General features: G+C 37.5%; 1 protein-coding gene across 1 annotated transcript; it reads right to left on the bottom strand.

Annotated features, from left to right (window-relative positions):
* Positions 1 to 1,539: 1,539 nt before the first annotated feature.
* Positions 1,540 to 10,707, bottom strand: LOC129270774 (uncharacterized). The gene is made up of 4 exons (XM_054908100.2): positions 9,901 to 10,707; positions 8,603 to 8,815; positions 4,819 to 5,040; positions 1,540 to 4,217 (listed from the first exon to the last, which is right to left on the bottom strand). Exons 1-4 carry the CDS (start codon positions 9,968 to 9,970, stop codon positions 4,042 to 4,044), a joined length of 681 nt encoding a protein of 226 aa, XP_054764075.2. The 5' UTR covers positions 9,971 to 10,707; the 3' UTR covers positions 1,540 to 4,041.
* Positions 10,708 to 16,301: the final 5,594 nt, after the last annotated feature.

Genomic DNA, 16,301 nt, shown 5'->3' with positions numbered 1-16,301 from the left:
TCGTATGGCATGTTATTGGTCACCATGGAACCGGTGTTGTCGGTGTAACCGGTCCATGGTGTAACTGTATAGTTTACAAGCTTCTCAGTTATGAATTTCATAATCATGATAATAGTACTGTGGTGCGTTTTGGGAGTATGTAGGAGAAACAGCGCCTGGAGCGGCAACTGCTGGAAATGCCCTTCAATACCTATAACCACGGTCCATTATTCATTAAAATAAAAGCTGAACTATAGTAAATGGATAGTCAGATATATAGATCATCCAATCTTGTATACATTCTGAAAACCTACGTACCATGGGAAGGGGGATTGAGATATTAGGTAGTTTTCGCATTTACTACTGGGAAACTATCTAGCTACAACGCTTCGATTCCCAACGCTTCGATTCCATCGAAAATGCAAGTCAAATCACAATAGAGAGCTGAGAGGCTTTTGTAGAAAGTTGGTGGACTACATGGTGGGGCAGCAGATCATCCGAAGATCTGCACCGGACGAACAATTGCAAATAATAAATTTATGTCGTTGTCCAGAGTGAAGAGATTCCGATGCTGTCCCGGTCCACGAACTTTCGACAAAAGCCTCTCAGCTCTCTATGATTGTAATTTGACTTGCATTTTCAAGGAATTGGTGCGTTGTAGAGAGTTTTCCCGTAGTAAATGCGAAACGGACCGAACTGTGGGACGGGGGCGGTGAGAAGTGAGGGGTGCGGAATTGGAAAAGAGAAAAGAGGGTGGAATAGATGCAGAGGGGTAGAATTGAAGCGCTAAAAAGGACGGGCATCTGTTTATACACGTTTTTTGGGGGGTTGCGTTAAATCTACTTAAAGGGGAATCCAACCCAAATAAAAACTTGTTTTTATAAGAAAAAGAAAAATCAGACAAGTTGATAGGTGAAAGTTTGAACATTATTGGACAAACAACAAGAAAGTTATGAATTTTTAAAAGTTGTAAATATTGGTAATCACTATACCCATGGAGACTTCAAATTGGCCGCATATGGGATGTCATAGTGATGTAAGGCAAGGACTACTCTTCCATGTACTCCAATACATATTATGGCTAAAATGTCATTTTCCCCATAAGTTTTATTTCAAATTATATTTTTCTTTCATGAGGACATAAAACAATATACTACCTGGATTATATTTAGATTACTGCCCTAGGAGAATGGGTACTTAGGAGAAAACCACAAATCCCTGATAATAAAGTACATGGCATATGGGAAAGTTGTCCTTGCCCCTTGTCATAATTTACTTACCCAGTTGCCAATTTGAAATCTACATACTATTAGTGATCTCAATTTTAAAGCAGCTATAACTTTCTTATTGCTTGTTCGATTTCTTTCAAACTTTCGCCATGCTGTTTAATTTATTTTTCTCCTTCCCAACACAACATTTTATGGCCAAGGCTGGATTCCCCTTTAAAATGCAAAAATCTGGATTAAATCATAGAATTCATTAGCTCCTAATATCCGTATTATTGCATGCCCTATATTTTCCATCGAAAATAAATAAATGATGCAAGGGTCAGAGAAGATATGCGTAAAACAAGAAAAATAACTGTAGATTTATTAGACATAAACATTTCAGAATAGGCATCGGCGGTATAACAGAATAAAGAGACACGAGGAAAACATAACACAAATATGAGCAATATACGTTGGCAAAGTCAATGGGTCAATTCGAATACGGTATTGATGAGGATGGTGACTGTATCCCCAGACATAACACCGAACTAAAATGAAGATGGTATTGGGACGGACAAGATAATGATGTTGATCTATTTACTGATAATTATCTTTGTAGACCAACATTCAGTGCTGCAGGCGAGGATAGGTGAGACCAATTTACCCATCCAGTACCAACACCAATTAGTATCAACAACACTGCAAAAAACACCGGTGTTGATTTAACACCAGTCCGGTACCTGTATCGATCCACACCAGAGAAGCGTTGAAACAACACCACTTAAGAATCAAACCGATTGGTGTTAGCCTACAACGCCAAACCGGTGTTGTTTCAACACCTCTCTGGTATGGAACGATATAGATACCAGGCTGGTGTTGAATTAACACCGGCGTTTTTGCAGTGCAGTGTTTGCACATCCCGTTTTGTAAAAATGTTTAATAACGATGTCATACAGCGAGGAAAATAGATGGGTGAGGGCGATCCCTCAGTGTCAGTACACTGCAAAAACTCTGGTGTTGATTTAACACCAGCCCGGAATCTGTATATGTCCACACCAGAGAAGTGTTAAACAACACCAGTTTCGTTTTGATCTAACACCAGATAGGTGTTTGTACAACACCAATTAGTATTAAAACAACATCGATTTGATTCCAAACTGGTGTTGTTTCAATACTTCTCTGGTGTGGACATGTAGTATAGATTCCGGGCTGGTGTTAAATCAACACCGGAGTGTTTGCAGTGTAATGCTATCGAAAATGCGAAATTAATGATCCCTGTGAATCGCTCTTGGGTTGTACAAAATATACATGTGTAGCATACGTTTACAAAATGAATACGTCCCCCACCTCCTAATATGTTTTTAAACGGGGTATGAAGAAAATCAGGAATTCACATTCCCAGTATACGTACCAACATACAATGAGAACGGATTTTGCCCCCTGTTCTTGACCTAAAATTAGGGGCGGCATCACGGTATTCAAATATAGGCGGCAGAATAACTCAAGGGTTGGTGTCCGACTTGTTAAATAATAAACAACTATTTCGTAATTACACGATCAAGTCTTCTTTCCAAACTTTTTTTTTCTTTTCTCCCTTTTTCATCTGTTCCTTTTTTACCTGTTCATTTTTTTTTCACATTTTTGTCATCTGTTTAAATGAAAATCATCACTACCCACTGATTTCTAATGCCGCCCCTTCTTCTAATATCATTCATTTAGGTTTTCAATATAAGAGTTAAATCAAGGAAGAGTTAATGATTTCGAATCACCAGTGGTCCATAACACAAAGCTTAGCAATGATCGTAGAACATTTTTCTACGATTGATTACATTGGCTACAACGTACAATCAATCGTAAAAATCAAGCATACGATTAATCACTTACCTTTGTGTTACGGGGCCTAGGTGTGCCCTACAGCGATAAATTACATCAAAACAACGATTGTCGTGCAATAGAAATAACTACTTTTCACTTAATATATAGATTCAGATAAAATTTCCATAAGAACATTATACTGTCTAGAAAAAAAACGTTAAAAAAAACAGACGGCTTCATAGAACGACTTCGTTCTAGTATGAACAACTGACATTCATTTTGACACAACTTCTTGCGCTTGAATTTAAAAAGATGTAACTTTAATCAATACTAACAGAGTACTATTTTGCAATCATAAAGTAAATATTAACTTCGAAAAAGCAAAATGTATCGAGTTATTTTGCTGAAGAACATTAAATAATTCAAGTTTTCGTGAACTTCATGTACCAAGGGTGGAAAACACCAAAGGCAATAACCTGAGTACTGCTTCACATAAATTCTGGTACATCAGTTTGGACGGAACGGGAAATTTGATGTCACGTCTCTTCCGAGATCAAGTCAAATAGATAGAATGGGATGTACAAAACCAAAATGAGTATTTAACCCACTGGCAAAGAGTGTATGGGGGGAGAAGGGGAAGTAAAGGAAAGTGCGTGGGAGAGAAAAAACATAGATTGATAGAGATTGAAGAGAGGTAAACAGAAAGGAAGAGGGGAAAGAGAGAACAGCAGTTCGTGACGTATAGTTGAAGGCTGGCTCTGTATGAAGGTGCAAGAGAGAATAAAGATAAGTATAGAGAGGCGAGAGGGAGAAAGAGAGAGAGAAGAGTGAGAGAGCAGGAGAGGAAGAAAGGGGGACAGGAGAAAGAAAAAATAACCGACAGCGCGGGAAAGAAAAGACCATAAAGCCGGGTATTGAGAGCGGACATCATAAGGTTGAACACGGTACTAATTAGGACACGATAGAATAACTTATCTAAAATAAATCATCTCTATGTACATCTATTTACAATATCCTCTCTAAAAGTTTATATGGTGTGCTATCTATCTGGTATGCTGATAAGAATCCGACACATCAAAACTGCCATCATCAGCGACGAGACAACTATCCAGTTATGATAAGACCGCCTGGTGGCGCTGTTGTACTCGAACGCCACGAGTTCATCGTCGTCATCATTTGGTAGAGACACCGTGGTTGACACTTCTGATTGAATATCTGAAGGAGAGAAAAAAATGAAGAGAATAGGGTTCTGTCAATAATCTTCAAATTAAATATCAGAAATATTCATTAACTATCATTTTTGTGACATACAACAAGGAAAGAGAAGAATATAAATACCCTACAATGGCAAGAAAAAAACTTGGATTAAAATAATTAATTCTGTGCTTTTTTCAATGGTAAAGTAAACTCTGAGAGCTTCCAAAACAAGATCTTGTTCGATCACCCAGTGTAATTTTTCATTCAAGATGTCCATCACAAATACTGAACTAATGACCACCCCCCCCCCCCCCACCCAACTTGCCTGAAAATAAAGTGCGCGTCTTTTTTTCTGAAAGTGGGCGGGAACTTATTTTTACAAAGCAATATGTATTTTTGGAGGCATAGAATAGCTTGGGGAGTATTACACCACCCCCTCCTAACACACATAATTATTGTCAAATACAGTGTTCATTGTAATTCAGGAAAAACAGCTATCATTAAAGTAGAGAAAAGACCATGGTATTTTAGTATTTGACGTTGAGATTCCTTTGTGACGTAGGTATGAACATGATCAGGACGGTGCTTTATTTTCAACCTTGAAATGAATTCAACTTACCACAACCGGGCATCACATGGGGTTGGCATTTGAGAACACCGGCCACGCAATGGCAGCTATTGCAGTTCAGATACACCCATCTGCCGTGCGGTACGCGTCCGCAGCTGCTGTTGTACCTGTAGATTTCACAGTACCGGCCCATAAACTTGGAAGTGCAGTAGCAGAAACTACCCAGAAGTCGGATACCACCGTTCCGACACACAGGAAGGGGGCGGCGAGTAACTGGAGAAGAAAAAGAAAAGAGAGCAGAATATGAAATTAGGTCTAAGGGTGGTGTAAAACTGGAGATGAAGGGATAAGGAGGACAAAATATGAAAATAAAGCTTAAAGGGGTGACCGACGTAACTATAGATGAACACTGCAAAAACACTGGTGTTGAAACAGTTGACTGAACACCAGCGTGGTATCTATCAGAAAACTCCAGATAGAGAGGTGTTGAAACAACACCGCTTTAGAATCAAACCGATATTGGTTTAATACTAATTGGTGTTGCTTAAATGCCAATTTGGTGTTAGCCTAACGCCAAACCGGTGTTGTTTCAACAACTCTCTGGTGTTTTCCGATAAAGATACCAGGCTGGTGTTAAAATTAACACCGCATTGTTTGCAGTGAAGGAATAATGAGAACAAACGATGAAATGCAGTTAAAATGGGCAGTGTGTAACTCGAGAAAATGAAGAAATAAGGAAAACAAAATATGACATATTATAAAGTTTAAAGGGGGCGTGTAACTGGATCGAGAAGAATGAATAAGGAGAAAAAGAATATTTAATGAATTTGAATGGGGCGGTGTGTGTAACTAGAGAAGGGGAAATATAGAGGGGAAAAACTATGAAATAAAGATTGAAGACATTTTGTCTAGAAGTTTTAACCGCGGAATGGATTTCAGAAGTTGGAATAGTTATACCGGATAAATCGACTCTAGACCGACCGAATCTATTGCGAAATACCATCGGTTATTTTTAGTCGGTTTCGTTGATATGGCTGTTGTATTGGAATCTGCAGTGATTCTTTCACTGCAAAAACGCCGGTGTTGATTTAACACAAGCCTGGTATCTATATCGGAAAACACCTAAGAGGAATTATAACAACACCGGTTTAGAATCAAAGAATTGGTGTTAGCCTAACGACAAACTTGTGTTGTAACAACACATCTCTGGTGTTTTCCGATATAGATACCAGGCTGGTGTTGAATTATCACCGGCGTTTTTGCAGTGTTTAGTTTTCTTAATGAGACCGTCACACAAAAATCATAAACACTTTTCTAAACACAACATGCAGCAAACGAAATGTAACTGCCCCTTTTTTTTTAATACACCTTTTCATCAAAATGAATTTCAGCAGAATAATTTGACATGATTGTCCCTGAACTTTGTAGCCATGGTAACCAATTTGTGTGTTTTAAAGAAAAAAATCAGATTGATACGTTAACTGTGTGCGTGATTTTGTATCAAAGGCATTTACAAAGTAACAATTTCTTTTTCTTGTTGTAAGCGCTTTGGGCCATTCTGGGAAAAGCGCAGTATATAAATAATAATAATGATAATAATAATAATTCACGATTTCCAAAAATAATGTGCGTAAGGTTCAATGTGTAGACTATAGTGCCTCAAAAATTAAAGCGGACTTTTGGTATCTAAAAATACACGATATAGATAATGTTTATGGTCCATTTTATATCATGTTTGAACATTATTAACAGTAACTCGTCAAATTGTTAAGAATTATAGGATATTATAGTTTTCCTAGTTTGCTATTTTGCGTTCTACTAGTTTCACATCTGATGAAGAAAGCAAGAGGTCTTCTCGATATATACACCAATTCGTATGTAATCAACAAGATCAGATAATTTCATTACTTGGAGCAAATTAATGTTTTGAATAATTTAAACATTAAGATATGTAGACACAGAAAAAAAACGACTGCGGTAATTGGACAATGCACTGCTGTGCCAAACCCAATAAGATAAAATAAATATTTAACAACACCTTCCATAACACTATCACTTCATAGGCACAAATTGATGCAAAATCGAAACTGATAATGGAAACATTACACATCATGGTAGGCCTATTCATTCAGCGTTAAGTCACTGGTCAAGAAGTTTACATTACTTGGAAATTCATTCTTATTATATGTCGCCTAAGCCTTCTGACAGCTGGATACCTCTTTTCATCCACTTTTCCATTTACGTGCATGCATGCCTATATGGCCCGTGAAAATAACCATGGCCTCAAAGAATAGCTGGTATTTCGATCGCCCTTCTTAAAGTATTCCCCCTCATTTCGACTATCCCCAATCCTTTGATAGTGGTTAAGCCATCCCATTGTGCCACTGATGTAGGATAGGACAATAAACAGATCCCCCTTTTGTGGTACTAAGACCTAACCAACAATTGACCCCATTGTTGCTGAACTTGGACCAACGATCAGAGAAATTATTGGCTTCACAAGACCCCCTATGAATGTATAGGCCCTGTTAAGCATCATCGATGGACGAATATAGAAGCAATAGGCCTACAGAGGAATGTGAAAGTGGTATATAAAAATATACGCATATAGGAGGGGTACGTGGTGTATTTACAACACAGCTAGCGCAAAAACCAGTATGAAAGTATCATGATGATGTTAGCTAAATGTTAGGAAAACATTATTTTAAACCTGAAAATTTACGTTATCATTTCCATATGGTTAAGATGGAAAGATGCAGATGAAAATGAAGGTTCAACATATCGACGGAAACGTTTGTACATGTAGAGATTATTGATAGGTTTAATACATTTTTCATTCATGTAGACACGGATCAGAATTCTTATATAACTTTCAAAACAATATAATTTTTTCATATTATATCATAAATTGTGAGCTTTGACACGATATTCTCTAATTCAATGTTGTTTTTCATTACAAGAGAAAGCGAGATTCAGGAAGAGGACTTATGTTGAAAAACTTACATGTAACTAATGGACCCCATCGTCATTGCACTGGCTGACAGATGGGGGATTGGGGCCATGGCAACCCCACCCCCCCCCCCCCAAAAAAAAAATGAAAATAAAAATGAAATGATATATTAAAAAGTCGCGCCCCAATAAAAAAAAGGGAGAAACGAAAGAGAAGTAAAGGGAAGAGGGTGAAACATGAAATTTTCTGAATAGTATTTTAACAATCTTTCACATATTTAGATTTTAAATACAAATATCAACACTTTAAAGAAAATTTGCCCCAAATATCACGTCTATCCCCCCCCCCCCCATACCCCTCACATTTTGGCTCATTGCGTCATTGTATCATTCAAGTATGATATAATTAATCAAAAGCAAATTGTCAGCGGCGACAGACTTCATAAAAAATGGGATGTAAAGCAAAAAAACAAAGGAACAGTCAGGGATTATCAATTTCAATATCTTCGATCAGAATCAAATATACAAACAATCTAATATTTTAATCTAATCAGCTGAAAAATAGAAAAATATTTTAATAGGATATATTAGATATCGATTTATATTCGATATAATTTCATAATGACAAAGTGCAACACCTTAAGAACATCTCGCGTTTTGAAAATTCTCATTAAAAAATATTTGATTTCAAATTAGTATTTTAAATTAGAAATAATAGTCTCCATTCGCAAATAAAATACACAAGAAAATATAAATATAGATCTACTACTTTTCGAAAGGCTTGTGCATAAGGAAAGGTGCATTGAATATGCAGATAATTATAATCCAATCTATAAAAAATAAGGGGGGCTCAACTTTTAAGATTAAATGCGATTTTAAAATTTACCTTGTTTAGGTGCTGGCGTTGTTGGTTTTTTGGTCCGTTGTCCGGCTACAAGGATCTCTAAGCTTGCTAATGCCACATCACGATGACCAGGTCTTCGGTTGTCAGTGGGTGGACGACGCTCGACGACCACGGAGAGGTCGAGATCACCATCCATCTCGCCTCGACGTCCATTCAGAAACCCTTGTCGCCTACCAGATCGGCTCGAAGATTGTGCTGTAAAGTAAACAGGGCCATTTCGCGGGGTCATTTCATTGTCAGTGCACGATGCACTTTTGTTTCTATATGTATTTATCAAACCACTTTTTCTGCGTATCCACTGGATCTCGCAGTTCTCCAGGACTGGAGGAAATCAACAGAAGAAGAAGAAGAAGAAGATGCAGTGATTTCATTCTTTAATTTTAAAGAGGGATCATGACTTGTTTATCATGTTTGTTTATATGGGCAATCCGAAATAAGCATACAACATTTAGATGATAAACAATAGAGTGCTTACAATTTGTTTTCATCACCCCCCCCCCCTCATTCATTTCTTTAATATTAGCCCCTTCCAACCACCTTCCAATAATTCATTCTTTTCTTGACAACTCATTTTCCTCTTTCAATCAATGATACCCCTCCCTCCAGAGGAGTCGATCGTGGGGGGCAGGGGCGATCACCCTCCCCAATGAAAATATGGGGGCAAACAAATCGTTTTGTCCCATTATATTGACAATTTGAGAATTATTTGCAATGCAAATATATGAAAACATTTAAACTTGGCAGTTTTAATCATACACTATTATCGAGTTCCCGATTCTGAATTATAAACCGGTGCGAGCATGCCGAAATTGTGAAACCTTTTCCATTTTTTTTGTAGGGGTAAATATAGACACCCTACATGAACCCCCGGCATGAACCTCCCTCTGCTTAACCCCCTTATATCAACAATGGATGCATTTATTATGACGTGCTAATCTTAATTCAGAATTTTGGCGCCATATAAGTAAGATAATACAAGGCAACGATTATAATCTTGTTTATGATAATATTTTTGTTTATTATGGTGAATAACTAAACATTCGAATTTGTAACGAAAATTCTTGTTTGAATCAGCATTTCCAAAATATATAATTATTATTCATATGTATATCATCACTTCTGTACACATTACGTCATTCTTAAACATCTACACACATCTTTGCAAAACGACATGTAATAATCATGCAAATAATGATATTATTAAAACTAAAAAAAAATAAAAATACAATGAGCATAATGAGCAGTCTGTGAGGTGGGAACGTTGAGAATGACAATTTTACCTTCTGATTGGAAAGTTAGAAGAACTTGCGTGAAAATGATGAAAACTGGCAAAAGCATGAGGCGATCCATCTTGGAATCTGCAGGTATAATTATGTCCTTGGTTAACAGCGTACAAAGGAGAGTTTCCTCATCACAACATCATTCACGCAGAGACACTCAAATAAACTTGGGCAGCAAGCAAATTCTTATCCCCAAAGCCAGGGCAGTTGTCATAAACAATACGGTGTACACAGCATGTGACCGTGATTATCAAAAACTCTGAACTTGAATCGGGGACAACTCCAAAACTTCTTTGAGTCTTATCAAGCGAAATTGAAGTTTGATAAAAATGGCGATGTCAAGCGTGTCAAGTTCAAAATGCGTAGCTCAGCTCAGAGGAGTTCGCCCTTCATTCTCTCATCATAGCTCCATGCTCTCACAAACCAAGTCAAACTGAATGTCCACAACCTTCGAATGTCCCAATGGGATAATCACAGAAAGTTTGAAGAAAAAGCAAATGTTGTACGCGGAGATTTCAAGAAGGCGCTTCAAGATGAAATGAATCAGGTTTATATATATCGCTCCTCTGAAGAGAGGTACAAGGCATGCAGAGTCGGGTAGCTAGCTAGATGATGATGATGGTGAAGTGCTCACAATCCTTGATATCACTAGAAAATAACGAAGTGATGACAGGTTGCTGTGTAATAAGACAAGTGACAAGTTGTCAACACACACAAGGCTCTTTCTCCAACAGTCAAGTTCTGAAGTGCCCGATTACTTCACACGTGTGCTGAACCAACCACAGCACACACGGGATTACATGGTATATTGTTTCAAAAGAAGGGGGGCATTCATGGGAACCAACCAGGGGTAAGGGGGCTGTTCCGAGAATGGTGCCCCGTTCACACCGAATATTTGATCTGATTGTTTGCCAAATTTCCCTGGTAGTGGAAGTACTAGTACTGGAACCGCAGTATACAGAAGGTTATAGCTGCAGGATAATTCCAGTATAAGGGATAGGGCGGGGCCGGTGGCAATCTGTGGAAATAAATTTATCATTGGAATACAGGTCTCTAATAGGGGATACAGTATAATGCTTATTATAGAGAAAATATCGGAAATATCATATTCCAGAACTACAGGCCTTATATACTTTCTGCCGGCCTGCCCTATAAAATGTACATAGCTCTGCATACTTTCGTTTGTATCCTCCAGGATGTATCATTATACGGCATAATGAATATTTTTCTTCAATCTATACACAAAATTCAATTTACCCCTCCTCTTTTACCCTCCCCCCCCCCCCCCCCTCTTCAATATCATTACTCCTAGGTCATTACTATATTTTTCAACAAGTGTGATCCCCCCCAAAAATAAACATCTCAACGAAGTATCCGGTCGAAGCAAGGAGATATCTCCTTGGTCGAAGTGTGCCATATGCGTCATCCATCCCGCACAAACGATAGGAGATTGAAATAATCGTTCCGGTGTGAAATGGTCGCATAGGTGGGAGATGTTGTGTAAATAATCGAAGGCGATAAGCTAATCCCCCAACAATAGACCAATGCCCATGGTCAAGAATGCTCGCTTTCCCTCGATCGTCCATTCCAATAGACACGGTCAACACACATACAGGTGTATGCTTGAAGGCCTGTATACAATAATAGTCTACAATTACAGACCATGTGTGAAAGGTATAAGGGAAGATCACCAACTCGTACTAATTAAAGGTCAAGTCCACCCCAGGAGAATGCTGACTTGAATAAATAGAGAAAAATCAAACTATCATAGTACTGAAAATTTCATCAAAATCGGATGTAAAATAAGAAAATAATGACATTTTAAAGTTTTCTTTATTTTTCACAAAACAGTGATATGCACAACATAGTCAGTCGATGATGTCCGTCACTCACTATTTCTTCTTTTTTTTTATACTGTTTGAATTATACAATATTTTGTTTTTCATAGATTTGACAATAAGGAACAAATTGACTGAAACATATAGTATTAAATAATGCTAAGTCAACATGTTCATGGAGGAATTAATCGTTGTATCACTTGACAATTGAGGAGAAAATTAGAATATTTCATATTTCATAATTATAATAAAATACAAAAGAAATAGTGATTGCATGGATGACGTCATAGTATCCTCATTTGCATACCAGCCAGGAAGCCCAGGATGTGCATATCACTGTTTTGTGAAATTAAGCGAAACTTTAAAATGTCATAACATTCTTATTTTACATCTGATTTTGATGAAATTTTTAGCGTTATGCTTGTTGGATTTTTCTCTTTTTGTTCAAATCAACTTTTTGTTGGGGTGGACTTGTCTTTTAAGGGAGAAAGAACGGAATGAAAATAGTGACGAGGAAAGAGAGGAGCGATGTGGATATCGGGGGTGGGGGCAAAGGGGAATAATTAAGTCGCGGTCGATTAATTTTTGATTAATTAAACTAAAAATTTAATTTACATGTACTTTTATTCATTCATTCATTCATCCGTTTACTTTTTTATGTATTCATTCATTATTTTGTTTATGCGTTTATTATTTATTTATTTATTTAATCATTCGTTCATTCATTTATTCATTCATACTTTTATTTTATTCTCTTACCCAGGGTAAACCCGTCAGTGAACTATATAACCACTGCACTCTTTTGGCCCTGAAAATAAGACCCCAAAATACACACATAATCATAAGAATGACAAACAATGCTAAAAAAAATAAACTAAGAAAAAAATCATCATGACAACCGACATGCAAGAAATATACATACACACAGACATACATTGTAATAAATGTTGACATAAAGCTCGCGGGAAAATCACATTTCAGGCTCTCCCTTTCCTTTTTTTTTCCCGCGGTATTTGGGGGACCTGTGTCCCTAGCCCTCTCAACCCCATTCGCCATGAGGGTGGTATAAGTATGGTCTTAATTTCCGGTGACGTTGGTCGAATTGAAACAACACTATTGTCAATTTCCTTGCTTTTATATTTGAAGTATATTTATTTCCTCTTATATTTATCGGTATATTGTGATTATCAAGTAAATACCAGTATATTGTAACACTTATGACTGGATATTTCATGGTTAAGACTAGGCTTAAATAATAATCTCAGCTCAATGATCATCTCCTCGAAAAGGCCTGTTCTATCAATTAATCCTTGATTGCCTTATTGTCGCGTTTTAAATCTTGATCTTCATTAATCCATCCAAATTTAAATAGAAGATTACTCTTTAGAAATTGTGTGGATCAATCTTTTTTTTCAATCACCCAGCAGGGTTGTTTTCTCACCACATACGAGAATAAGTACTGACTTTAGAGGATTTTAGCAGGTATACCCGGTAATTGACATTCGGCGAAAAAAAATCATGGCGTGCGAAAATAAATCCATCCTCTGATCATCATATAAGACAGAATGAGAAAAAGGAAATAAAAAGAATGAAAACAAGGAACTAAGCCTAATGTACACTTTGGAAGTAAACTGTGACTGAAATTATTTATTCCATCAGGTGACTTTTGACAATTGAGTAAGTAAACATTGTTGGTTCCTAAAAATTATATGTGACAGATTCTCGCGATTACTATATACACGACCTCACATTTCTTTCATCTTATTCGAGCATTTACATTCTCGTTTCGACTTTGGGAGCTAAACGACAGGTAATGCTTATTGCTGTCATGGTTTTAGAAGAAAAAGAAAGGCGTCTAAATCCCGTACCAACCGCTCTAAATGGAGCAAAAATAATAATAACCAGAAAGAGGAACGTATTGGCAGATCACCGGCAGATCATCTTCCATCCTTCTTCCATTTACTTCTTCTACTCCTTCTTGTTCGTCTTCTTCTACTCCTTCTTCTTCTTTCTTTCTTCTTCCTCTTCTTCCTGTTCTTCTTCTTCTTCTTCTCCTTCTTCTTCTTGTTTTTCTTCTTCTCCTTCTTTTTCTCCTTCTCCTCCTTCTTCTTTGTTAATTTCTTCTCGTCTTCGTCTTCCCCTCCATTGTTCATCACCATCTACATATTTTCTTTCGATCTACCTGTAAATCTCGCAGTTGTGAGAAAAAATGTCAACTTCGCCTAAATGTGAACGTTGAAGTGCACAAAAATACCCTCCTCTCCCAACAAATTCCTTCTTAAACAAGCGAGTCTTTTGAAAAGGATGCACAATGCACGTCTTAAAAGATTATACTTTTATTTAAATTGGGCGCGAAATAGAGAATTGCTCCCAGAGCTTCTCTTTGAGGGGCGCAAACAAAAGATTTCGCGATCGATTGCGAGCGAACTTGGTCAATGAAGTCGACTTAAGGAAAGATGGGGGTTCATTAGCCCACACCTGTGTGCTCTCTGTATAGAGAGGGGATTACAAAAAAGAGAAATCAATCCTCACTATGGATTAAAAGAATTGTCATGGTATTATCGGATGGTTTGATCGAAAAAAAAATTAATGGAGAAGAACATCCCCACGAGAAGGGGATAGATGCGAGATATCCGGCCATGCACGTTCGCCTTTTGTTAGACAATTTATTGAATTAAAGATTTGCAGCGATGCAGCGAGTTATCGCAGTGATTAACTTCTAGGTTAATCTAAGAAGTAAATGCTATTGTGATCGCAACATTAATCAATTTTTCTTAATACTCGTTTACAAAATGACCTACTGTATCCCATTTCCTTCCTTTCTCCATATCTATTTAGCATCAAGAACATTAATGTTAAATCAAGGTTTATAGAGCGCATTTTCTGAGAAGATACATTTTGTTTTTCTTTTGGGTGACATGCCTAGCTTCCATCAACCCCCTCGCAAAAATATTTTTCCCTTCCTTTATATCTCTTTCTTGCTTCCTCTTAATACCTACCACCCCAAAATCTCTCATCTTTTACCTATCATCACCTCCCTCCCCCCCCCCCCCCCCCCCACCCTCCACTTGCCCACTCTCCCTCTTGTACCCTCTCCCAATGGCAGGTCTAGTATTTTGAAATAGGGGACGAAAATCGAAAATTTGAAAATAAAGGGGGCACAAATTACAATTTTCTTAGATTAAGATACATTGATAAGAGGGGGAATGCACCAAGCCTTTTGACAAGGCCTCGCGACTTGGCTCTATTCCTCGTCAAACAGTGGCTGAGACGAGACTAGTGGCAGACGAAGAGAATGGGCAATACCCGAGTGAGCGAGAGACATTAGTCACGAGATCCTCGCACTCACTCGGCTTTTTGCGAATAGTATTTTTCCCAGTCGGTAGGTATGTGACATATATATCACAACAGACACAGGGCCTTGTTTGAAAGCTAGAATGCACCTCAATCTGGTTCTAACAATGCCCTCTCCTTTTATCTCTTATCCAATCCCCATAGCCAATTTCCCTCCAACATTGCTCCAGACTCGGATTCAGTGGATTCCTCCCTTCTTACCTAAAATTTGCAGCATGCTTCCCCGTTTATCAAGTGAAAAGTAAAAAGCTCTTTCTCTCTCTTTTGTTTTGGGGGGATGTCACCCGGGGGGGGGGGGTACACTTTGTCACATGTCTCTGGGGGCATTCACATCCAAACCTGGGTCCCGTAACACAAAGGTTAGTAATTAATTGTATGTTTGATTTTCACGATCGATTGTAACTTGAAGTCAATGGAATCGATTGTCGAAAAGTGTTCTACGATCATTGCTAAGCTTTGTGTTACAGGCCCCTGGGGATGTTTCTGATTTGTAGGGATGTAATTTTCAAACATTCTGGATGAATAGAGTCATAGACCCCACTTACAGAGCCCCATCTCATGAAATACTGATCAGCCCCTGCACTGATCTCTTGATTTACCCTCATTTGCATTTACCATCTGTTCGATTTGTGCAATCTCCAGTCAACATTAGAATGTCATATATCAAATATGAAATGCAAAACTGGAATGAACATTCCTGAATAATATCAGCTTGACTTCACTGAACTGTATATTAGTATACACATTATTGTAAAACACTCAAGATTGTCAATTTGAGAGATATATAAGTGAAGTAGAGCATATGATAACAATCTCTTACTAAAAATGATTTCAACAGAATGAGCATATACATTATACTAGTATCGAGCACTTTTATTTCTCAATGATGAATAAATTACAAAAAAAAAACATAAAACAAAAGTGGATTAAAGGTCAAGTCCACTTCACTAACAAGTTGACATGAATGAATAGGGGAATAACAAATTAAATTAAAGAGAGAGAAATAGCAAATGAGCATAGCATTGAAATTTTCATCAAAATCAGATCTAAAGTAAGAAAGTTATTGTATTTTCAAATTTTCACAAAACAGTGATATGCACATCATGGGATTTATGTAACAGAGTGAGCCGATGATGTCACATATAAGCCTATTTTGTACTTCATTATTTGTGGAATAGTAAACAGTTCAACTTCATACATAAGAAACTC

This window comes from Lytechinus pictus, chromosome 11, assembly GCF_037042905.1.
Source record: "Lytechinus pictus isolate F3 Inbred chromosome 11, Lp3.0, whole genome shotgun sequence".
In the NCBI taxonomy this organism is placed as follows: Eukaryota; Metazoa; Echinodermata; class Echinoidea; order Temnopleuroida; family Toxopneustidae; genus Lytechinus; species Lytechinus pictus.
This window is presented reverse-complemented; position numbering and strand designations above follow the sequence as displayed.

Excerpts from the sequence above, each read along its gene's own strand:
- LOC129270774 (XM_054908100.2), bottom strand. The coding sequence starts at position 9,970 with ATGGATCGCCTCATGCTTTTGCCAGTTTTCATCATTTTCACGCAAGTT. Across the intron at positions 8,816-9,900 it reads TCTAACTTTCCAATCAGAAG|CACAATCTTCGAGCCGATCT; the intron begins GTAAAATTGTCA and ends TTTACTTTACAG. Across the intron at positions 4,218-4,818 it reads CCATGTGATGCCCGGTTGTG|ATATTCAATCAGAAGTGTCA; the intron begins GTAAGTTGAATT and ends TCTCTCCTTCAG.